Source organism: Pleuronectes platessa, chromosome 2, assembly GCF_947347685.1.
Source record: "Pleuronectes platessa chromosome 2, fPlePla1.1, whole genome shotgun sequence".
NCBI lineage: Eukaryota > Metazoa > Chordata > Actinopteri > Pleuronectiformes > Pleuronectidae > Pleuronectes > Pleuronectes platessa.
In genome coordinates, this window is record NC_070627.1 from 12,292,244 (window position 1) to 12,315,681 (window position 23,438).

Genomic DNA, 23,438 nt, shown 5'->3' on the forward strand with positions numbered 1-23,438 from the left:
ACTCGGTTCTATACAGAAGCTTTAATGGATTTAATCTGAGTTTACAGTCATTGGGTTCTGTACAGGATCGCACGCTCACAGCCCTGTATCACCAGTTCCCTTTCAGACAGGAACTTTTTATGTTCAAATAAATTACATCTACCATTCAACAGTGTTACATATTTGCAGCATGGTATCACCAAACTTCACGATCCATCCAGTAGGAATCTGTTTAGTTATATACAATGGCCCTTTCAGCTACTGCACTAAAATACATTTTCTATCTCCTCTCTTACCAATTGATCCGTTCCCTGTTTGTTTCTATCCACGTTTTGAATCTCTAACAGAGGCTGAAGTGCGTCTGCAGGTGGTGAGGCCATTTTGTTTCCTTTTTGGCGGTACACTGACCAAGTTACATGAAGCATAAGAGACAATGCGTTAGCCCGACTTCTATTTATTCACATTAGTGTAGGTGAGAGTAAATCACTTTTATGCCGATAGAAGCCTTTGATGTCTCAACTACAGCCAACGAGACTCGAGAGAAAAGTTAGCTTGACTAAAAATTCAACTGAAGTCTGCACAGGATCTTCTTCTGGTCTCCGCTGACCTCATGTCATTGGTCAAAGCTACAACAAAGCGATTTTATATAAATTGTTTGAATTGGCCTGATGGAGAATTTTTAAGGGACAGTTTTTCATCTTGGGTCCTCAGCTATAACTGAGGAGAGATCTGTGGAAGGTGACAGGGCCACAACAGCACCCTGTAAAAAGAGACGTAGTGTTTAGCTAGTTTAACGTGTAGTTAGGTTTACCAATGCTGTGCAAACTTTGCCCACCTTCATCAGGCTTCTCCCCTTAGAAGAGACCACAATCCTTCAGGTTCTCTTTGATGATGATGTCGGTTACAGCGTCAAACACAAACTTGACGTTTTCCGTGTCTGTGGCGCAGGTCATGTGAGAGTAGATTTCTTTGATACCTTTGCGCATGTTCAGATCCAAAAACTGCAGCTTGATGTAGTTACCAGCGTCCTCGAAGGTGTTGGGTCCTTAACGAAAAGATATAAAAGGGTCTATTTAACTGGCCGTCAGTTTCCTGAGAAGGAAATCTGCTGTATTTACGTACCATCGTAGTCAGGGAAGCACATGCTGAGATGAGCTTTCTTGATCTTCTCAAGGAACACGTCTTTCTTGTTGAGGAAGAGGACAATGGAGGTGGCGATGAAGTAGCGATGGTTGCAGATACTGTTGAACAAGTGCAGACTCTCGTGCATTCGATTCTGAAAGAAAAAGTATGAGTTTAAGCCCAACATAAAGCCTTTCAAACATTTGAGCGGCTAAACCATAGACTGTATGTAGAGATGGATAACACATCTCCGCTTCCTCCCATTATTCCCGAAATTAAGCTTAAATATTCCGTATATGAACGCCACCAATTGCAGATTTGCACAGCAGCGATCGAGGAATGGAGGCGCTGTAGCCATCAACATATCTTGAGTCATTCTCTCAGCTATCAATCTTGACGTAACTTATTAAAACTATACTTAACAAAAAAAACCTCAAGTGTGACAACAACTACATATCTAAAATGACAGAAATCTAAAATTGTGGGGGAAAATGATATAAATTCGATCCACGTCTCATCTATTAACATGGGGGTGTTAGAATATATTACAAATACTGCAGCCGGCCACTAGATGGCCATCCACCCACTTTGTTTCCACCTCAGTTTTTGGGAGCTGTCATGTGGCCCATCTCTATATACTGTCTGTGGTCCCACAGGGATAAGACACAAATCGCATAGCATGTCCAGTGTGTAATTTAAGTCTTATTGTACCACTTCATCATCCTCCACCAGCACCATGTCGTAGGCGCTCAAAGCAGCAATGAAGATGATACAGGTCACGCCTTCGAAACAATGAATCCACTTCTTCCTCTCTGACCTCTGCCCCCCCACATCGAACATTCTGCATGGAAACAAAGGCATATTATCGTCATGACAGACCTGATGATGACTAACTAGCTGCAACCCCCCCGAAAACCCCCAGCACCGCTTCACCTAAAGTTCAGGTCTTTGAGGCCAAACGTGGTCTCGATGATACCGGTGGTCTTCACTCTTGATCGCAGCACGTCCTGCTCAGTGGGCACATAGCCTGGCTGGACCAGCCGCTCCAAGTCACTCAGGTAGCTGAAGGAAAAGGACACGAATTCAATAACCAACAATAATGCGACACCATTCTAAACCTCAGCTGGTTTGATTTCTTACTATCCAGCGGAGTCGTTGAGCTGGTACTCGGAGGCTCTCTCAAAGCATGCCTGGATGCCAGTGTCCTTCCACAGGCGCAGAATGATGTCCGACAACTCCTTGGGCATGGAGCCTTCCTCGATGGTGTCTGCAAGATGCATGAGTTTCCTGGCGTCATCCTGCAGCGTGAACGCAAGAGGACGGGTTCACATGCAAGTCATAGCAAGGAAACCTGACACCGACTTTACACAATGGAATCACAGGAGTCATTACCTGCTGATCAGAGTGGCCAAAATTGATATTGAATGTGCCCATGGCCTTCACGACGGCCATGATGGACTGCAGGGTGTTGCTGTAGATGATGACGATGAACTCCATGGACTCTTCAAGCGAGTAACCATCTTGGTGGATAATTCTGAGGGGGAAAATAATGCATTTCTATATCAATGCCATTAAGATAAGAAAACAGAAATGTCTCAGGCAGAAAGTCACAGTTCTCACTTCATCTGTTTGACGATTGTGCTTTTGCCTGATTCTCCAGCACCTGTATGAAAAAAAGATTAAAAAACAATAAACAACAATTACTCGCAGTCACTATTCACATAACATTTGTATTTTGACTTCTTCCTACTCTTTTTTAACCATGGATTGCTTTCTTATTATATATTATTAAAATTCCCTTCATTTAGATTAGGAAATGATTGCTGATGAATTATTTTTTCATTTTTAACAATACATAAAAATAAAGTGAAATTTATTAACAAAGTTATGACTTTAATCCAAACTGTATTTGTAATATGGGAGACTTGGTAGGTTTTGTACTTGTGTTTTATTTAGGTTTTGTGTTTGAATAACGAGTGTGAGAGAAGACTTGTGTGTTAATTACAGGTAACCAGACAGATGATCCCAACACTTCTTACTTCATGTCTAATCTTATTGAAAGCTGATGTAAGGGGAACTTCTCCTGTCCCTGACCTACATTAACAAGAGGGGGTGAAATATCTGTAACAATCCTAATGGCTATTCAGAACACTACATATCCAACTGTTATAATATTAACAACTTCCAGCTTGTACTTGTTAGCGGATATCTTTTCTTGTTATGCACTGTACAGACATGTTTGTGAACAGAATCTAGTTGACTTTACATGAAAAAAGAAAACCTCACTTTTTAAACACTCATATCAACACTGTGCTGGAAATGTATTTTGTTCTGGTGTGTGAATGCTACAGCTACTGGGCCCTGTTGTAATTCTGTCTTGGACCTCAGGGTATCCGTGTCCTTCAGGGTTAAGCCCTTTGTGTGAGGACCTGTTGCTGCAAGATTAACCAGGGATTGGGTTGAGTGATTATTTAGGTGTCTTAGCAATTCAATGACACAGATTGATAAGCTTTTACTCAACTCAAATAGATTGTGTGTCTTCATCACAGCCCGTGTGAATGCATTGGCTCTGCAGTTAGAGTGAATATGTTGAGATGATTATACTAATAACTAATACAAAAATTAAAGTAGTGATGGGAATTTGTTTAATGTTTTGTCTTCTTATCACAAAACTTTCCACAAGAATAACACCACACTGACTTAACAGCCAGACAGATTGAAGAACTATCTCTTAAAATAGAAAGTAGCTCCTCTCCCTCCATGGGGCCACATGGGGTCCTAGAATATGTTGTTGAAACATTTGAGCCCCCACCGAATTAGCTGGAAAGTCTTTACCTAGCAGCAGCAGCTTGACAGTTCTGGCATCCTTTTCGGCATCTTCCTTCAGCTTCTTCTCCAGCTCTTTGGAGTGCTTATCCTCGGCGCTCGCTCCGGCCCCCATTCTACTTTTCTCGGCTTGGGCCCCTTCTACTCAAAAGCCAAGTTTCAAGAAAAAGGGAAGCAGGTCCCAGCTGATCGCCCACTGCCTGGTCAGTGGCGTCAGCTACGAAGCTGATGCATCAACTGTCCGCAGCAAACACTGGAGGACGTTGGGATTATTTTCGTGTCTTAGGAGAGGATTTTGGGCATCCACTGTCCACCTGACCGGAGACGACCAATGGAGCGCAAGGACATGTACGTGTAGGGCAGTGCGAAAGGTGTGAGAGGGAGCAGGCATACATCAGTGTAGGAGTGATCGAACCTTTAGGGGGGACTTTGCTGTGCTCAGCGGAAGATGAACATCGGCTCAAGTGCTTATCCCTCTATGCTGTTCTTGGGTTCCTTTGAAAGAGGCGCATATAAAGCTCCACGGTCTGGTGTTTGGGCCTTTTGGGAAACTCAATTATCCACATATCCATCTCAGCACCAAAACAATCTGTTATGGGAATATATGTGGTCTATACGTTTGGCGTTTGTAAGGGGGGAGGATGAGAAGAACAACAGCGACAAAAGATTCAGTCTCAACAAAATAATTACTAATGTGACGCACAATCAGACCCAAACCTCTGGGTCCAAACAGGAAGAAAGACAAACACACATTTGTCTCTGCTGACTGAAGGGTGAGCTCTGAAGTACTTAACGGGCTTTACAGTCTCACCTGACAGATCTGATTGACCTCATTCTGAAGCTGGTTATAGGGATCCTAATCTACTCACTTTCAATTATGTATGCACGCATGAAAACTATGTCTGTTTCTGTGTGTGTGTGTGTGAGCGTTGCACATTTTTCCTTTATGTTAAAACATGTTTCTGTTCTTAGAACTACAAATCATCATTTTTACTTTATCACAACCATTTGAGGAACTGACGGTGACTAAGCTCTCGAGTCTCGGCTGTAAATTAAAAAACATAGTAACCTGACGAACCGATTCAAAATCATACAGAGTAGGTATCGATAAACAGCTCAACCAGACACACAATGTAAAATCAAAGAAAATACATCGAAAATTACACCTAGAGACTTTTTTGTTTGTCTGGTCATGATACACCTGTGTATCGATTTCACCATTGAGTCATTTTGTGACGCCCATTGAAAATTCCTCCAGAATACGTACATTTTCACCACTTTCTAACTTTCTGCAAATTTTGGTAAGAATTTGAGCATGTTAAAGCCCTCAAAAAGCCAATTCATTTGCCTGAATAATAATAATAATAATAATAATAATCATTACAATTTCAATAGGGCCTCCCACTGTCAGTGCTCGGGCCCTAATGATGTCAGTGTCATACCAAAAAGTGGTTCCAGATTTGAACTGATTCAACACCTTGTCACCTGCATGTCTCCACCTGCTGTATGGCCTCGTGCACACTGGTGTGGACACCTCTGCGACCTGTCGGACCAGTTTAAGGTACCGCTAAGTAAATCATCCTGTACCACCTGGAGATTTTTAACAGTGTGGTATTGCTACTAAGTAAAGGATGAAGAATGATTCTTCCACAGCCACAGATCATCAACACAGGGAGCACTGAGATAAAAGCATGACGACAAAATGGTACAGACCATCACATGTCAAACAGAAGAGAACGTGTGTTATTATAAAATATAGAGCTTTAATTTATTAGTCCGCAACATTGATGAGGAAGAAAAGATAAAAGTAACTTTTTACATGTCATTACAATAACATCAACTGTGCATTATATCATACATCTCTTTACCTCAATGACTCCGAGCAAAGTCGGAAAAACGGAGAAAACAGAAGAGATGCGCAGAATCTGTTTAGCACATTTCCGAGAGAGGAGAAAGAGAGAGAGAGGTAAAGAGACAGAGTGGGAGAGAGAAATCGAGGATTTTTAATCACCATCTGACCTTTCTGTACCTTCAGTATTTCACACCATTTAAAGAAACAAAAAAGAAAAAAAAAAAGGTGTGATCACGTCTTTCTTGCACCGATAGTGTTTCCATATTCCCACAACGAGAAAGACATTCACTGACATCCACAGCAACGTAGCATTTTTAGACAAATACCATAAACATACACTGTACATGCCATGCACGATGAAAAGCCACCTTCTGAAGGTTTTGGTACAGGTTTCTCCTCAGGGTTTTAGCAGTGATCAGCTCATTTAGTGGTTGTACTGGTTGCTTGTTTTTTTAACTGTATGGAACTGTATGCAGGTTTATAAAGTCTGTGGCTTGGTTGAGAGCAGGATGGATCTGCACCAGACTGACCGAAAGTAGCTCTGCACCAATAAAGTGACCAGACCTCAAGCACTGAAGTGAAACAACACATTAGTCACTGTGTTCTAACTGAAGTGTCGACTGGTTTAAGTGGCCAAACACAATATCCCCCGTATTTAGCATAAAACTGGCAGGAATGCAAACTTTGGATTCATCTGGAGCTTAGAAAATTCCGTTAGACCATAGAAGCTGAATGCTTTCTCTCATGTGACTAAACTGCATAATATGCCCCAACTGCATGTGAAGTATTTACTGTTCATCAAGATCACTGATTTGGCAACAGAAGGTGCTTTGTCTCAAATAGTCATTTCTATTCTTTTTTTCCTTTTTTGTTTTTTTGAATCACAAACTGTCACAAACTCACACGTAGCTGCCTGCTGGAATTTCTTATCTCGAAACAGAGAGAGAAGAGAAGGCAATGTTCTATTTTCAGCTTTTGTGTCGTTAAACACCTTTCCCCCCCACCCCCGCAAAAAAAAAAAAAAAAAAAACGAAATAAAAACAGCTTATCACGAAGATCACGTTTTGTTAAGGGTACGACATTGAGATGTGATATTCACATAGAAACCGAACAAACACTTGGCAGCAACGGATTTCGGAAGAATTCGGGCGATGAGTGAAATAACGTGGTGGCTTTCGGGCCGGGGCTGGACCACGTGGTCTCGAGAGGAGATGACTGTTCGTTACCAAGTGACTGAAGGACCGTGACACAGCTGCAGTCTGTGGGCATTCCTCTTTATCCGGAAATGTCCCATGAAATGTCCTCGTCCTTCTGTCAATAGCTTGTATCTTGCAGTCGTAAAAATAACAAAAAAAAAAAACTGTCTGTTACACAGTAGAGCGTCCTGGTGAAGACATTTCAGGAAGAAGAGCAGTGACTCCTTGATTCCACCTCCGGCTTAGACACTGAATACTGCCAGCAGTCATGTGATCCCAACATTCACCGTTTCTGAATACACGTCCCATCGGTCCTCGTCCTCGTGTGGACACGTCCAACGTCCTGGGTTACTGTTGCTGTTTCTCAAAAACACCAAACATAAACATAGTCTCAACATAATAACACATCGTTATAAAGAAATAACACTAACAATAATAGAATAACAACAATATTTGCACAGATTGACCTATTCACAGAAAACATGTCTTCTAAATACGTACAAAGAATTACTTTTTACAACCTACAATAAATATTGTGAATTTTTCGAACAGTTACATAGAAACTGTTGGATGCTGTTGCTTTGGGTTGCAGTGTCTGTCTCGTCCATGATGACAACGTGATTTCAGTTCCCTAAGATGGAGGGTTGCAGTGTTTAGGAGGTTGTGTGGTGGACGGGGAGGGGGGGGGGGGGGGGTATTTGAGGATGACGGGGGGGTGTCCTCCAGCTCCTCATGTCTCAGCCGGAGTCGTTTCCTCGTCGTGATGCCGACGGTTGCGCGGCTTCTTCTGTTCTTTCAGCTCCTTCAGGCTTTTGGCCTTGCTGTCCCCGAGGCCGGCGTCTCCGAGCTGCCAGTAATCCTGGCAGTACTGGTTGATGAGGCCCATCTCCGGCTGGCTCAGAATGGTCAGCAGGTCCTTGTACTGGCCGGCGCTCGGAGTCCAGGCGCTGGACTGGAGCGGGGGCAGCGCCGGGCTGCCGGTCTCCACCAGCACGCTGTTGACCATGCGGCTGGAGAGGACCACGAGCTGCAGCTTGACCAGCGTGTGCTTGAAGTTTTTCTCCGTGGACGTGCACTGGTAAATGCCGCTGTCAGAGGACTGCAGTGAGCGGATCAGAAGGCCCTGCTCGGTTTTCAGGGTGCGGCCCTCGGAGCGAATCTGGAAAGTGGAGGAGGAGAACTGAGAATTAAAAAAACTTAAACACCAGAGCGGTTCAGGGAATTCGGTTGGAGAGAAACTATAACAGCTTTGCAGTAAGAAACCTCAGCTCACCTCTTTCCTCCTGTCACTGTTTTCCTTCTGCAGGTGCCACTTCAGAGACATGTGAGGAGACCGGGCCTGACACTCCAAGAACGTGGTGCTGCCCTCCACACCGTACTGAACGGTCTCCAGAGTGTTCTTGTTTGCTATCAAACAATATGTGAACATATATTAATGTATGACTTCTGAGAATATACAATATGTAAAAAAGATAGAGAGCACATGCAAGTTCTTGAGAGGTAGATTATACATAGATGTATTAATTGCTGAATTGAGTGTGTGTGTGTGTGTGTGTGTGTGTGTGTGTGTGTGTGTGTGTCTGCAGTGTGAACACTCACCATTGGAGTTGTAACCTCTGCACTGGCGGATTGGGTTTCCATACTTTACATCCTGTCGACGGCTCCGTCTAAAGGGGTCAGATCAACAGACGGAAATAAAAAGCTCCACGTCAACATATGTCCTCGTATCATCGTCATAAAAAGTCACATGTGCACACGGATGAGACTTTTCTATCTAACACTATCTTGATTCTCACCTCTTCTGGGAGGCAGAGTATCTGGAGCAGGATTTGCCGTCCCAGGCGCAGTACGGGTCTCTGGCCAGGCAGCAGTCAGCGCAGGCCTCGCCGTACACATCACAGCGGTGGAGCGCGAGGTGAGTCACACCCAGGACTGACCCCACGTACAGTTGTTGCTATAATAAAACACATGAGGATCAACATTTTAAAATCATATACACATTCTGTATTAAGCAATGGAACATTTAGGTAGTTCTTTTGTATAACGTGAGATTATCTCGTAAAAATTTACTTACCCGTTTGGATGAAATCTTCATGGTGGTAATTGGAGTGGGAACCTGCAGTGATACAGTTAAAACAGCTTTAAGTAAATATTAAACATGATGATTTTAGATAAAGCGATTAATAGAATTTAAAAAGGTGACCGACCTTGAAGACCTCCACTTCCTCCAGGACCAGCTCCTCTGTCTGCAAGTCGTCTCTTGGCAGGACAATAACTTTCTGGACTGTCCCTCGATCTGTAAAACACAAGAGTGGATCCAACCCTGTTGACTGCATTCATCTTATCATATTCATGAAATGTATATTTGAATCCCACACTTTGACTCATCTCCCACCCCTAAACGGGAAGGCTCTAATCTATACAAAATCAATCATTATTTATACAGCGCCTTTTGTTTGAGGTTATGACACAAGGTGCATGGCAGTACAATAAAATATTAATACAAATGAGATACATAATAAAGGAATATATAAGAGAATAAATAAAGTACACAATTTAATTTGAATAAACATATGTAAATGAAACAAATGAAAGGCTATGAAAGTATATTTTAAGATTGATTTTAAAGGTATTTACAGAAAAAAGGGAAATCTGAGCTGAATTCATCAAAGGGTGGAATTATGTTCCAGAAGTGAACGAGGGCTATGAACACTACATGAATCTATAAACCTCAATAACATGATTTTTATATTACAGGTCAGTTATCACATAATGTCAGTAAAGGCCTTGGACCACTGACCTGTTCCCAGGAAGAGCACCTCGTAGTTGCCGTCAGCAGCTGCCACTTGGTCCACGGCAATTGTGGTGAACTCGTACTCCACGTTGGTTCTGACCACCAGGGGGCGCTTGTGCACCGGGTATATAGCATTGTGCATGGTGGGGTGGTTCCTCATGAAGTTGATAACCTCATCTGGGTAATCCTTTGTGGATTTCATGTTGGGGGTGAAGGTGCCTCCGGGACACTGAGACAAAAGAAACACAGCTATAAATGACAAACCTGTAATTTACCAAATTCCTTCTGCAGGGAAAAAACGCTGACAGAGAGTTTTCCTTTTAAATGAGAGAAAAGGTGCTTTCGTAAATTTCTTTGTTGTGTATAACTCACAGTGCCAGGCCGTGGGTAGGGGATCTTCCCCTGGTACGCCACCCACTGGTAGTTGGGCCCTTCCTTGTGGGCGAAGGGCCCGTGGAACACCATGCGGATGTCGGCCATGGAGTACACGCACACCGCCGAGCCTTTAAAGACGGCGCTGGAGGAGAGAACACAGGGAGACAGATTAACTCACTCTCCCAAAGATAATTACTGTGGGTGCCTCTCTGTGGCTGCTACAATCCACTTCCTTCCCACGTACTCAGCCCGGGCTCTTAGAGGGAAACGACACTGAAACATTCTGACGCACAAACACACACTCTCAGAGCGACGGGGATGGAGTCGAGCTGTCTGATACACGGACACACAAACACCCACGCACTGCAGAGAGTCGCCGGAGCGCGGTGGGTGGACCATGTTTGCTACTCCTGTCATGGGCCTCTATCATTAGCGCCACATGTGTTTTTATCAGCTGGGGCTGAACATGGGCCTGGTGCCCGAGGACAGGAAGGAAACGGAGACAATATTTGTTTCTCAAATACATTAATCAAGACGTGTTTATTATGACTCCGTGCGCGTGTGCACTCAGGATCTCCATTTACACGTCTGGTGGGCTGCCTTGAATTTGAATGCTTTGTGCTGAGTGACAATTTGCTATCAAATCTGACCTATAAGGAACCGCAGAGGCTCAGTCAGTCTCTCAGAGGAGCCCCCCCCCAGATTCGCTTTCTGTCGCGTCTGACAGGCCATACGCAACACAGCATTTCAATATCAGAGGGAGCTGACACCTTCAGGCGGAGCGACAAACGAATAATAAAAACACCTTCCCTCCAAACTGCAAGAAAGTTATTTGAGAGTTTAAATAAAGCTGTCAGTCACTCACCCCGACACTGAGAAGACTCCGTAGATGACAGGATTCTTGGTGTCTTGAGTTGGCTGGATATAAACATCCCCTGATGAGAAACACATTTGTAGTCATTAGTAATAAGCCACGAAAAAAACTGTCAAGGAGGAAGTAGTTAGATCCTTTTTTTAATAAAAGTTACAAGAAGAGAATTTAAAAATACACTATTACAATAGTAAGTCTGGCTTCAAAATGTTACTCAAATATCCAAATAAAAGTTCAGAAAATGTCCAATGTGATTTATATTGATATTATGATTATAAATATATATGACACTGTATATATCATATACACACGTATTTTGTATCTACTTTGTATACAGTTAAGTAGTTTGGAGTAGTGTTTCCTATGCATGGTCATTTATTCCCCTCCAAAGGGGCACATGATAAATCTGACAGGTCGTGAGATGATTGGTGTGATGTGAAAACAGAAAAGCTCTGCTGCTCATGTTCATGTTTTCACTATATTTTTTTGTGTGTGTGAAAATAACAGACTATGGATTTGACCTCAACTCTGTTTTATTTTAGTAAGGGGTCCAAAGAAAAACAGCTTGTACAGGTGCTTTAACAAGCATTAGTATCTAAAACCCCAAAACTGCAACGACCAGTGTCTGGAACTCATCAACACAACTGTCAATCACGACAACAGCAAGTTCACGACAACAGCAACTGACTCTCCAGGTCCTCCACACCGAGTCGAGCTCTGCTGAGCTTTGAATAAACAGGTGAACAGCTCTGTGTGCAGCTTCACGGTTCTGTGGACCGAGTCCTGCAGCAGGCCTTTATTTGCCAGGGCTCAATTACTGCAGGTCACTTTTTCAGTTTCAGAAAGAGAAGATGTAACCAGGCCAAACAAACAGCCCGTTCTATAACAGGCAGGTTTAGAATGGACAGGGCACTAGCACTAGAAAATGGAAAAATGTACAAGTACCTCAAAATGTGTCCATGAGTGCAATACTTGAGTGAATATGTTGAATAGACAAAAAAATGCTTTCTCTCTACAGAAGCACAATAACAGTCCCACGATGAATGAGCAGAAAAGTAAATATTCATGTCTGAGTCTGGTATTTGACCATCATGGGAATTTATTAGCTCCCACCTGGTTCCGACCTGAAGTCATTTTCACTTTAACATATGGAGACTTTTTGCTTCCTACGTGGGGGGGGGGGGGCCTCAGAGCTGTGGTTACCACAGATCCGGAATTCAGACTCGTCCTGAGACGGGCTGAAACTAACCTGTCTCAGCGGGGAATAGACGTGAAATGGAGATCTCCGGTCAAACACGGCTCTAATAGGAGCCATATGCATCCAATGACTGTACAGGGCAGAGCTGTTGTTAACCCTGCATATCCTCTGATGACTTAAGGAGAGGAAAGTGCGAGGAAAAGTGAAATTAATTTAAATGAGACAGGTTTGAGTAGAATAACACCTCATCCGCACTCGGACACACAGGACCATTCATTGCTTTGCATTAATGGAAAAACTACAGAGAAAAGATCACGGATCACTTGTTTCAAATGGCCTTGAACAGTTAGGCACAATAATTACCGACAGCGAAATTCTTTGGAAAAATACCAATTACAATGAACAGGCATGGAATCGGATCCGCTCCTTTTATAACCCGAGAACCTTTTCATGGTTATCTGTCGAGCTACTAATGTGACACACCACAGCAAGGACACAGAGCCACCGCTCACATACTGTATTTATCTCTCACATATCACCTGAATGAGCCCGAGAGGCGGCACGTCAAAGAACAAAATGCTGAGCGTCAGTTACGTGAAACACTGATCCTCGTACCCTTGGCGTTGTCTGTAGCGCACACAAAATAAACAGGAGGAAGCTTCAATTCACGTGGCTTGTTTAAAGAAGTCACTTCTGACAACGCAAAGCTGCAAGATCCACAAACCTGCTTTTGATTTAAAAATCTCAAAAGAACAACAACCCCCCCTAACATGTCGAGGTATAAAAATGACAGGTAATGGCAGCACACTGAGGCTAAAATCAACTTTTGGCAAACGAGGGTAGAAATTCATAACCCCTCTGACGCCAGTTTGACAAGACCTCCCGGCTCCAGAGCAGCGAAGGAGAAAAGACATAAATCAGTCGAGATCGAGTTGCGTCACAGCAACTTTTGTTTCTCATGTGTCAGATCAGACGGATCAGAGTCTGTGAAGCTCTCGTAACATCTCATCAGCAGAGAAACGTCTCCGGCTGCTGGGAGCACAAAGACCGGGGATAAATAAGGTGCCGTGAGGAAACTAAGGAGGAAGGGGGAATGAAGAGTCCCAGGATGGAGCCAGGACTGTCAAATTCAAACAGATTGTATATGATTATCTCCTTGATGCCCACTCTGAGAGACAGGCGCCCAAAATATGTTGTTGTAAATGTCCACTCAGAGTGATTACAGAGAAAAGCAACAGAAAAGTACCTTCTTCAACTTCGTCATTAAGAATTCAGGTTCAGGGATTTGTGGACGAAAGGGAGAGCATGAAAATAACTCAATGAAATCAAAAGTCTCACTCCATAATTACATTTCAGAACCGGCAATAAACTTGACCGCCCACGCATTTATTCTCTGCTTTTGTCTGGCAGACATTTTCATCCCTCCTGCGTCTATATGTGTTGTTTTCACTCTGTCTGTATAATCCTCCTCTCCCTGGCTGACACACTGAATGCTTTCTCCTCTGTTCCACCATCTGCATGTACTTCGCTCTCTCCCATGAGTCCTCGCGCAGCCACTCTGATGCCTCTGCTGGGCTCCAGCAGGACCAGCAGGAGACAGAACACATCTCCACCAGACGCTCTGTGGTCGAGGGGGAGGCCGACCACAGAGCTGTGGGACGCCAGCGGACTCGCAGTGACCTCACCACGAGTGCTCATCTGCACTGAGGCAGCAGCTGACCCGCTGCGCTGTGCATGGACTGACAGTACAGCAGCACTCACAGCAGTGGACCGACTGACACCGACCGCTGTTAATGCAAAATCTGCAACTAGCAAAACCTTGTCATTATGAATAAAGGATGTTTTAATGCACTCAGCTCATATCTCGGTTTGATTCACAGGATTACAGTAAATGCACCAAATCTGAATAAATACTGTTGAAACTGGACAATAATAGGAAACGTATGAAGCCGACCATCACAGCCTCTACTGCTGGAACACTGAACCGAGAGCAGCCGGAAGCGTTGAACGCTGGAAACGCGAAAGGATTGAAACCTCTGTAGCCTGGCTTTTTAATAAGTGTGGTTTACAAGCATTCATTTATTGCACCTATGTCTGGTTTATATGTACGGTAATTTTATTAGTCTGCGTTTTATCTGAGGTTATTAACTTTTATTTCATATTTTGCATTACGACTCGAGAACTAAAGAATGGTTTGCATCTCCGTTTGTCAGATCAGGTGCGTAGGAGAGAGAGAGAGAGAGGAAAGGGCTCCAGCGCATTGTCCAACTTGCAATCAGTGATTTATTTTGCTGCTGCTGGGACATTTTGGTGCTGGACCTTCATCAAGCAAACATTTTTAGATGATTAGAGGCCATCTTAAATAGGAGGTGGGCACGGGTCAGCCAGTCAAATATTTTATATTAAAAACAATTTTTTTTATTGTTACAGCTCTTAAAATCCTTCCGTACTATATCAGCAGTTTGAACTGCACTAACTTAAACGAAATGTGCCATAAAAATAATGTTTGATTGAGTTGTGCAGAAGGGAGAAGAGATATAAGGGCATGCAATCAATCTGCATTTGTCTGTCTTTGTTCATTTTCACATAATTATTAGTCTCATAACAATTTGTAATGACACTGTAGTTCAAAGTCCTTATTTTCTTAAACTGGTGCTGTTGGGCCCATTTATAAATATTGAAATGTCAACCAACCATTTCAACCACTTCCATACTCTCCATACTCGTTGTCTTTATTTTGTGAGTCCTTCGTGTCGTTTCTTGAAACAGCTGCTTCCCAGAAGGCTTAAAACTCATTCATTTGAGATTAACTCCAGTCCATCTCGTCAGCAGGATTCAGGGAAAGTCAGACGACTCAAAGTAAATATTAACTTGCATAATGTGATGATGCAGATTCCTCCATATAGTGAAAATGTGTGTGAATAAATGAGAACACACTTTTGAGAAGTCGTCAAAAATCTGCTGCTTATACCAACAGTCACTGTAATTTCAAGATTACTACAAATCCCGGCTTTAATCCTGTCAGTCCTGTGAGTGATGGACAGGCCCGGATGATCAACAGGGGTCGGACTGATCCCAGCTGCTCATTGCTTGTGTATGTGTGTGTGTCCTGTGTGTGTACTTGTACGTGTTCTTTGTGGGGACCTCAAAATAAGGACATTTTGGCCTGACCACATTTTTTGAGGGTTAAGATTTTCTTTTAGAATTAATGTTAGAATTAGGTTTAAGTTAACTTTGGGTTAAGATAAGGATTCTACATTTAGTTGAGGTTAAGGTTAGGGTGAGGGGCTAGGAAGTGCAATATGCCAACTAGTGTCCTCACTAAGATAGAAGTACAAGAAGACGTCCGTTTGCTGGGAAAAAAAGAAACGCAATAAAACGTGTACAAAAAAAAAACTGCTGAAGGAAGCAGAGCGATCATCACGAAGGATAGAAACTCTTCAGGGTGGCACCTACAGTATTAGAGCCATGTTAATGCTCAAAGGAATACACATGTCGAGATTAACATGCATGTGTCAGTGATACCTTAATCTAAAGCCGCAGCTTCCCTCGGATTCTTACCAGTACCTTTGCACACGAGCGGAGGCGTACGGCACGGTAAGCTGCTCAATGTGAAGAGAACTCTACCAAAGAGAAAGTTGTGGATACGGAGTCTGTCAACATGAAGTCCATCTGGAGAGACTCGTTCTGCACCGCTCTCGTTACACGCTCATGTAAGAATTCTCACTTTCCTTCTGCCAAGTTTTTTCTTTCCCGTCAAATCAGAGACGAGCTCATTAGGAGCCATGATTCTAACTCCATGCAGATGTGTTAAAGGTTCAAAGACTCGTAGAAATGTATCTGCGAAACGTCACATTAAGTGATTGTTATTTGACTTTTGTGAGAAAGTTTTAAAAATGTGTCGTGTTTCAGTTGGTAAATGTTGATTAGAGCGTTAACAGACAAAAGGGTCAGATACGGAGGGAGGGTGTGAAAAAGCGACAATCTCTGAGCCAATCAGCTGGTGCCTGAAAACAAATTAGCCTCTAGGGGCAGAGGTCCTTATAACAGATATCTGGGCCAAGACTCCATCATCTGTTTGCCTTTTACTTTTTTTCAAAGCTTCTTTTATCACACGAGTCGAACGCTTGTCCAAACAAAAAATTGATACTTTCTGCAGATGTTTAAGGTCCATGCAACATTTTGGCTAATCTCTTACAATGCTATGTGCGTATGACTAAAGATAAATGGAAAAAGTTAGGGGGCTTTTTCTCTCCATATGGACAGTTTACCTTCAGCAACTGAAGCCTGCTCCAACGTGATTGGCCAAACAAATGGAAATCAGTTGGCGTCAGGCCCTAAAATCTCGTCCTTCGCCAACAGACTCTGCGTCTTCACATGCAGAATGTGTTTAGAGGGATTTAAAGAGGAATAACAATGTCAACTCACTCAGTTCATCAAAGTGCGTCTCAATGCCGTCCGGTCCAGGCACCGAGCAGATGAGTCGAGCCTTCAGAAACGTGCTCCACTTGTTGACCAGGCAGCAGTGTCCACCGTCGTCATTCTGTGCAGCAGAGACACACAGTAGTCATTCATCCACCTCCACACCGACAGGCCGGCCAGCGTCTGACCAGCAGCTGTTTGAAACAACCGTCCGGACTAAGTGTTGTTGTTGGGCCTGTTTCAGTAAAGATCAGCGCTGTGATTCGGCTTGGCCCATCTGCTAGGGAGGTTCAGCCAACGTCTACTACGGAGGTAGACACTGGAGCCCTGGGAAAATGATTCATGAGTTGGAACTCGACAGACTTCGGAGTCCAGAGGAGCTGCACGGGGCGAAGAAATCGAGACTATCTTTATTTAATGTAGGCTTTTGGGGATGGAAATATCAGTTGATCTGTTTATTGGAATTGGTCCATATTGTTTCCACATTTATAACATGGATTGAAATAAAAAGCCATTCATGGTCCCCAGAGGATGAAGTCAAACTGATTTAGATAATCTTCTGACTGTTTGTCTAACTCCACCAATATGTTCACACTTGTGGTTCTAAGAAGGGAAATACATCGTTGATGGAGCGGCTAGTCAAGTTGGATACATGGAGATACATTATAAAGGTGATCGTTCACCAGCAGGTGAACATTTTCACTTGTTCAGATACATATGTCCATTAACAATGGCACAAATGTTTGTTCATATCTTGATACTTTTTTTTTTTGTGTGCATTTTGCGATCCCTGACTTTTCCTTGAGTGCCACCATGATGAATTTACCCCTGAAGGATTATGGTGGGAATATTTCTGATGATTACTATTGCAAGTAACCTCGCAATACCTTTCTTATATTACTTCTGAACCATATGTAGCCCATTCCACCCAACTTCTCCCTGCAGTATGGATCAGCTTATCGAATTTTACTTTGAACTATATAGATCCAGTACTACAGCAATAGGCATGGTTTTATAATAAGTAAAGGATGCAGTGTGGCACTGTCTAATTCCTTCAGAACCAGTTACTTTGCAGAGGCAAAATGCACGGATACAGATGACTCCAGACTTGTGCACTTATAATGAAAATACCATGATGCATGATGGCAACAGGAAAAAACTGCAAGATAAAGAAACATTAAAGGGTTTGTCTAGTAATGCTAATAACAAATAACTAAATCGCAGTGAACCCACAGGTGCTCCGTATGTCAAGTGAATGACTTATGAAAAGATTTGGTTCCGTCAAACTTCATCGTCAGTTTAAAACTGTCTGTTTGCCTAATAATTTGGTTTATGGCCAAAAACAAGCTAATTCATGACATTGAAATTAGCCGCAGCAGCATGTTGTATTTACTGCAGAAGAATAAATGCTAACACAGACTAAACTAAGAAAACATAACATTATACCTGCTATAGGTCCACATTGTAATCAAGCTGATCTAAGGCGGTGCTGTTCCTAAATAAAGCCTCACTGAGCTGCCCCCAGGGCTAAAGACTCTTATTCTGGTTTAGTATCCACCTTGTAAATTACATACTTTCAGGATGCATCTAACAAACACAGGAGCATCCTGAGCTTTTCTGGAGTCCATGTTGAGATGACTTGAACGTTTTTGACAGTGTTTTTTTTTTTCTGTGCGTCTCCGGTGAAAACCAGTGCCTCAGGCCACATCAGCTACATCACTGAGTAAACACAGCTCAGCTTTGTATGTATGTCTATGCATGCACACAGATGTGGGCTAAAGTAAACTCCACCACTCAAACATTTCATCCAGAGGAACAGAAATAACAGAATCCTTCCCAAAGCGAGCTGTCGAGGCAAAGAGCGAATATCTAGTTTCCTGACTGGGGATTTGGTGGAGTGTGATTTTTTTTCTGTTCAGCAGTTTCTAGCCGTTACTGGGGATAATGGGGGGGCTTTCTGTCTGCTCCTCTAAGAGACAAGGAAACAGGACACAGACTGTAACTAACCATTATGGAGACATATAAACCTTTCACTGGTGATGAGCAACATGAGGTTTGCCGACCGGGAGCGTGATAACTCACCAGGCAGATCCGCCCTATCCTGGACTGGGTCATGGGACTCTGGCCCATCTCAGAGGCTTTCTCGCGGAAGAAAAAGTAGAGCTTGTCATCATTCTTCTCGGCGCTGTCTGGGATGAGGTGTGCGTGGATGAATGTGGGATCTGCAGGAGAGAAGAGATGGATGGAGAGAGCTTTAGTAGCTGTGCAGCACATGTTCCTCTGCGTCCAAATGTGAGAGCAGAGGGCCGCTCGAATCCACAGTTCATCAAGTCTGAAAGGGGCCTGCAGCTAACTTTACCTTTACATTACATTAACTATCATTTATAGAAATACAGATCTGATGGTGTTCAAGAACAAGTGTCAGGAAGGAGCATTTACAGCAGAAATCATTAAAAGCAAGCATTTATTGTTATTACTAACATTATTGCCAAAAGCTCTGATATCCCTTTGTCTCTCTACTTTGACTCTTCTTTGGCCTATTCCACATGTATGGTGCCTCTTTTGGGTCTTTTCTGTTTCTTGTCCTTTCCTCGCTGTGAACTTTCCTGATATTTTCCTGCTGCATTCTGACATGTTACTAGGAGGCTGGCGGGGAAAAGTTCCAGAAGATATCGTGAGCAGCTGACTCAGATGTTTGTGTTCTCACACACAGCCCTTCTGGCAAATTTCACGAAAATGTCTGGACTTCAGCGCACATCTGAAATCAGTTGTAATTGATGAAGATTCAGCCAAACACATCTTTTTGAAATTTGGGAAATAAGCTGAATGAAGCAGAGGCATTTTTATAACAACTGTCTGGAGCTGGATTTCTTCCTAGTGACAACGCTCAGTGTCGCATCACAGTGCACTCCCACTGGCTGACTTACTGGGTCATCACTGGACACGCAACACAGAGCGCCCCTCCCCACCGTGACCAATCAAGGTCCCAAACGGGGACAAACCAAAACCGGAGGGGGGGTGGGGGTCATGTATTGGGGGAGGGGGTGGATAAAGAGATTCCACATGGCTGATTAGCAGGACTCAGGTGTCCCAGTTCTGTTGTACCACTACCAGGGGACTGTTGTCAGGGCAACAGGGTCAGAGGAAAGTCTGGGAGGCCGTGGATGATTTGGAAACATCAACCGACAGAATCCAAAGTGCTGTGACAATCACGGTTCATTAGACAGCAGAGGCTACTCTGAGTCATTATTGACATTCAGTCATTTCACCCTGGGACTACACTACTGACCTTGTTTTCGGTCTCTGCTGACGTGCAGTCCACAATTAGCAAAAGTGCATTTTATGATTCGAGTCAAATGAGCAGTGGGTCATGTGGAGCAGGCTGGAAAGATCAACACTCGCATTCCTAGAAGACTCTAGGAGACTAGGCACGGAGGATTTTGCCGGGTAATGGGGAGGCTGCACTCGGCTGTTGCCTGAGACATTAAAGCGGTGTTCTTACAGAGCTGAGGAATAAATTAAAAATGAACTGGACGGGGATGAGTGGAAGGGAATGAAGCTGGGTGCAGCACGAGCCGTGAGCGGAGACATTACCGTTCAACCATCTGGAGTTGTACTGATCAGTCCTCATGGCTGTCTGCTTCCCCAGCGTCCGGAAGATAGCAGAGTCCGTTCCCATGAAGTCGATGTAGACTCCCGCGTACAGCTCTCCATCTGTCAGTCACAGGGAGAGAAGGAGGAATGGTGTCTCTGAGTTGACGTCATGAAGGATGAAAATAATTTCCAGGTCAGTGTGGAGAACATGCTGTCGACCGAGTGTGAGCGAAACTTGATTAAAAACGTTGCATCATGTCAAAATCAGACTGATGGCGAGGACATGGGGCGTTCAAAGATCGAGATGAACTCTACACGACGAGAGGACGGCGCCAGAAAACACATCATACCTCAACATCTCATCCAAGTCTGTTCAGGGGAGTCAGAAATGTCACATTCGGGTTAAAAACAGCGACCTTGTGATTATACTGTAATCATACTTAAGCTTATTAAGCCAATCAGTGTAGCTTGAAAAGACGGCTGTATTCCCACAGTTTCAAGTCGGATTCTTGGTTCATATACTGGGGTCAAGGAAATCCTGATATTGGATTCCAAATCTGCATGTGCAGAAATGTCCAGACCCTTATTTTCCATGCATGTAAAATATGCTGAAACTTGGAGTGACATTTTGGTAAGGTAAGCAAAACCCAGTTGGTGAAACAGTGGTGTTAAAAATCCCACTAATGCCTAAACCAGGGAAATTCCAGTTTCCTGTGTTGTGTCAGTGCGGTACATGTCTCCCCTGCCAGTTGTGTAAGAAAACCTGCAGCTGATGTTTTTTTCTTTTTTAGTGTTACAGTTTTGCTCGGTTCAGCTAGAAATGAGCTGAGGTGAGAGAGGCGCTCTCTGTGCCCCCTACCCTACACACACACACACACACACACATGCAGGGCAGGAGGTCACTTATCAACAGCCATGCTTGACCACCTGTACGCTGCTGACAGCAGAAGACCACCCACAGAGGCTGACCAAATAAAACTACCTGTACCAGAGCTGGACTGATGAGAACAACATGTCCTGCTTGAAGCGTATGTTTAGGACAGAAACAAGCAACCTAGAGACATGGGCTTAGTCAAAAAGGGCCTAAGGTTTATTGTTTTCACTGTCAAAAAGACTAAACATGAATGAATCAATTCAATAAGACAGTGGGTGGTTTGTAATCTGTACTACTTTGGACAGGTGCTACACCCAACAATGGATTGTATTTAAGTAAACACCATGAAAACTAAATTCAATAATACAAAGTCCAACAGTTAATGCAGTGAAAAATTATCCTTTTAAGTCATGGGGCTGGGAGATATGGCCAAAAATGATATCGAGCTTAAAAAAAAAAAGTCATGTTAGGTGATACTCATAAATATTAGGATAAATGTTTGTTTATTGTTTCTTTATTTAAGTTTAAAGACTGAGTTAAGGTTTTGGTTTTAAACTTTATGATATATATTGATCTTTTGTTATAACGATTGGTGAAAATTATATTAACTATAAATAATATTTCATTGCCCAGCCCTATGACATGCAGAACCTCTAGTTTTCCATAGAGGGCTCTTTAAAGCTGCTCTTACATTTTGTACAAAGAGAAATACAACATAAAGAGTAGATACTTACTGATCAAAGCTGAGACGCTGTTCAGTTTAGGGTCATACGGACATTTGCCTTTACCAGAATCCACTTTACCAGGTTCAAGTCGGAAAATATATTCCTGCAATGGAAAGAATTCAGACAAAACATTAACATATTTATTTGTTTTCCTTTCTCACTTGGTAAAAGCTTTAGTGTTAAATGAATTAATCTTTATTATTATTATTATTATTATTATTTTACTGCAGCAGGTACAAGGAACTTGTTTGAGTTTTTGAATCACAGCAGCATCAAACTAATGATGTGATCAGCTGGTTAACACCGATGAGGAGCGAGCCGTGACTCTACAGCCACTGAACAACCCGCTCTCACAGGACCACTGGTTATCAGTGAGATGGAGAGGTGGAGGAACACGCTGAGAGCAATCCACAAAAAAACTCATCCACCATGCTGCACACGTTAGTGGCTCAAACGGGAACAAGAATCCATTATTTCATAGGGAAAGAGGACATCTTGAACATCTGTGTCAACATCGGGTGAGTGTCTGCGCCGAGTTTAGTCGGGCACTTCAAAGCCGGCTGATGATGCTTGACAGGTTGGAAATATACGTGGAGGGAAGCAGAATAATGTCAAAGCTGCATTTGTTACCCAGCTTTTATATAGCAAGACCTCAAAAACATGTGTTGCGATGAAAGTGTTATCATTTGTAACCAGCTAAATAAACTTTAAGACTGTAATAACTGCTAAACCAGACAACTGATGAAGGTAGCACAAGTGATTCACAGTTTTTTTGGGGGGGTTATTTCACCGTAAGTCTACATTTGAAATCACTCTTAACAGCCATTGACAGAATAAAGGGAAATTGAACTAAGATATGAAGAATAAACACAAAGGAATAGGAATACCACATTTATAAAGTACTCTTTTGTGTTGAAGGCCACTGGGGGAGGTATAAATGGTTCCTCGGTAAAAAAAGAAAAATATATCCATGGTAAACATGTTGATGCTAGTTATACTCGGTCATCCCCCACTTCAACGGAGAGTTCTAAAGTTCTCCAGGTGAGCGTCAGACCTAAAGAGCCTTTCCAAAATCTCCCTTCTGCCCACCTTCGCCTCCAAGTGCTCTGACGTAGTGCTGAAGTCTGCTGCCCGACTCGTTCTGCCTCCAGATTGGGATGCCTGTAGGAAGTGGGACCCCTAAATAAAAACAGAGACATGGCACAGCGGGCCATCTCGTTACCGACATTCGATTCTAGATCAGTGGTAAAAATATATCAACTGGTGATGCCTGGGACAATAACATGTATAGGAAATAGTAGGAAAAAAGGACTGGGGAAAAAAAAAAAAAGTAGACTGGACGATGTTTTATTAAAAATGGAGAGAAAAATGTCAAACGAGTGAAACCAGAGTCTAGTGGATGACATCTGTCATTTAGGAGCCACGTTAGATTAGACTCAGTGTCGTGCAAACACAACAGCAACAAAGTCCATGCAAAAATCATGCAGCAAAGAAGAGAACAATTTTCAAGAGTGTAATGAGGTGAAGAACAGAACAAATTAAAGTATGGGACTTCAGTGAAAGATACTGAAATGATTTCATTTCATTAGGATATTCAACCTACCACGTAA

The 23,438-nt window shown here is 43.0% G+C and overlaps 2 protein-coding genes across 2 annotated transcripts in view; both read right to left on the reverse strand.

Moving 5' to 3' along the window:
• Window positions 1-833: 833 nt before the first annotated feature.
• On the reverse strand, window positions 834-4,042 carry gnat1 (guanine nucleotide binding protein (G protein), alpha transducing activity polypeptide 1). Its single transcript, XM_053446082.1, has 8 exons — window positions 3,937-4,042; window positions 2,722-2,764; window positions 2,494-2,635; window positions 2,242-2,399; window positions 2,035-2,163; window positions 1,813-1,942; window positions 1,102-1,255; window positions 834-1,024 (listed from the first exon to the last, which is right to left on the reverse strand). The coding sequence occupies exons 1-8, from the start codon at window positions 4,040-4,042 to the stop codon at window positions 834-836; spliced, it is 1,053 nt and encodes a 350-aa protein (XP_053302057.1).
• Window positions 4,043-7,705: 3,663 nt separating this feature from the next.
• sema3fa (sema domain, immunoglobulin domain (Ig), short basic domain, secreted, (semaphorin) 3Fa) overlaps window positions 7,706-23,438 on the reverse strand; it is a 49,724-nt gene continuing 33,991 nt past the window's right edge. The window contains exons 6-19 of the mRNA XM_053446094.1: window positions 22,918-23,007; window positions 21,838-21,931; window positions 20,230-20,349; window positions 18,718-18,857; window positions 16,642-16,756; window positions 11,010-11,079; window positions 10,142-10,286; window positions 9,776-9,998; window positions 9,183-9,271; window positions 9,050-9,091; window positions 8,772-8,929; window positions 8,575-8,642; window positions 8,249-8,382; window positions 7,706-8,134 (exon numbers count right to left, since the gene is read on the reverse strand). Of these exons, the coding sequence (XP_053302069.1) occupies window positions 7,706-8,134; window positions 8,249-8,382; window positions 8,575-8,642; window positions 8,772-8,929; window positions 9,050-9,091; window positions 9,183-9,271; window positions 9,776-9,998; window positions 10,142-10,286; window positions 11,010-11,079; window positions 16,642-16,756; window positions 18,718-18,857; window positions 20,230-20,349; window positions 21,838-21,931; window positions 22,918-23,007 (1,917 nt within the window). The remainder of the gene's footprint in view (window positions 8,135-8,248; window positions 8,383-8,574; window positions 8,643-8,771; window positions 8,930-9,049; window positions 9,092-9,182; window positions 9,272-9,775; window positions 9,999-10,141; window positions 10,287-11,009; window positions 11,080-16,641; window positions 16,757-18,717; window positions 18,858-20,229; window positions 20,350-21,837; window positions 21,932-22,917; window positions 23,008-23,438) is intronic.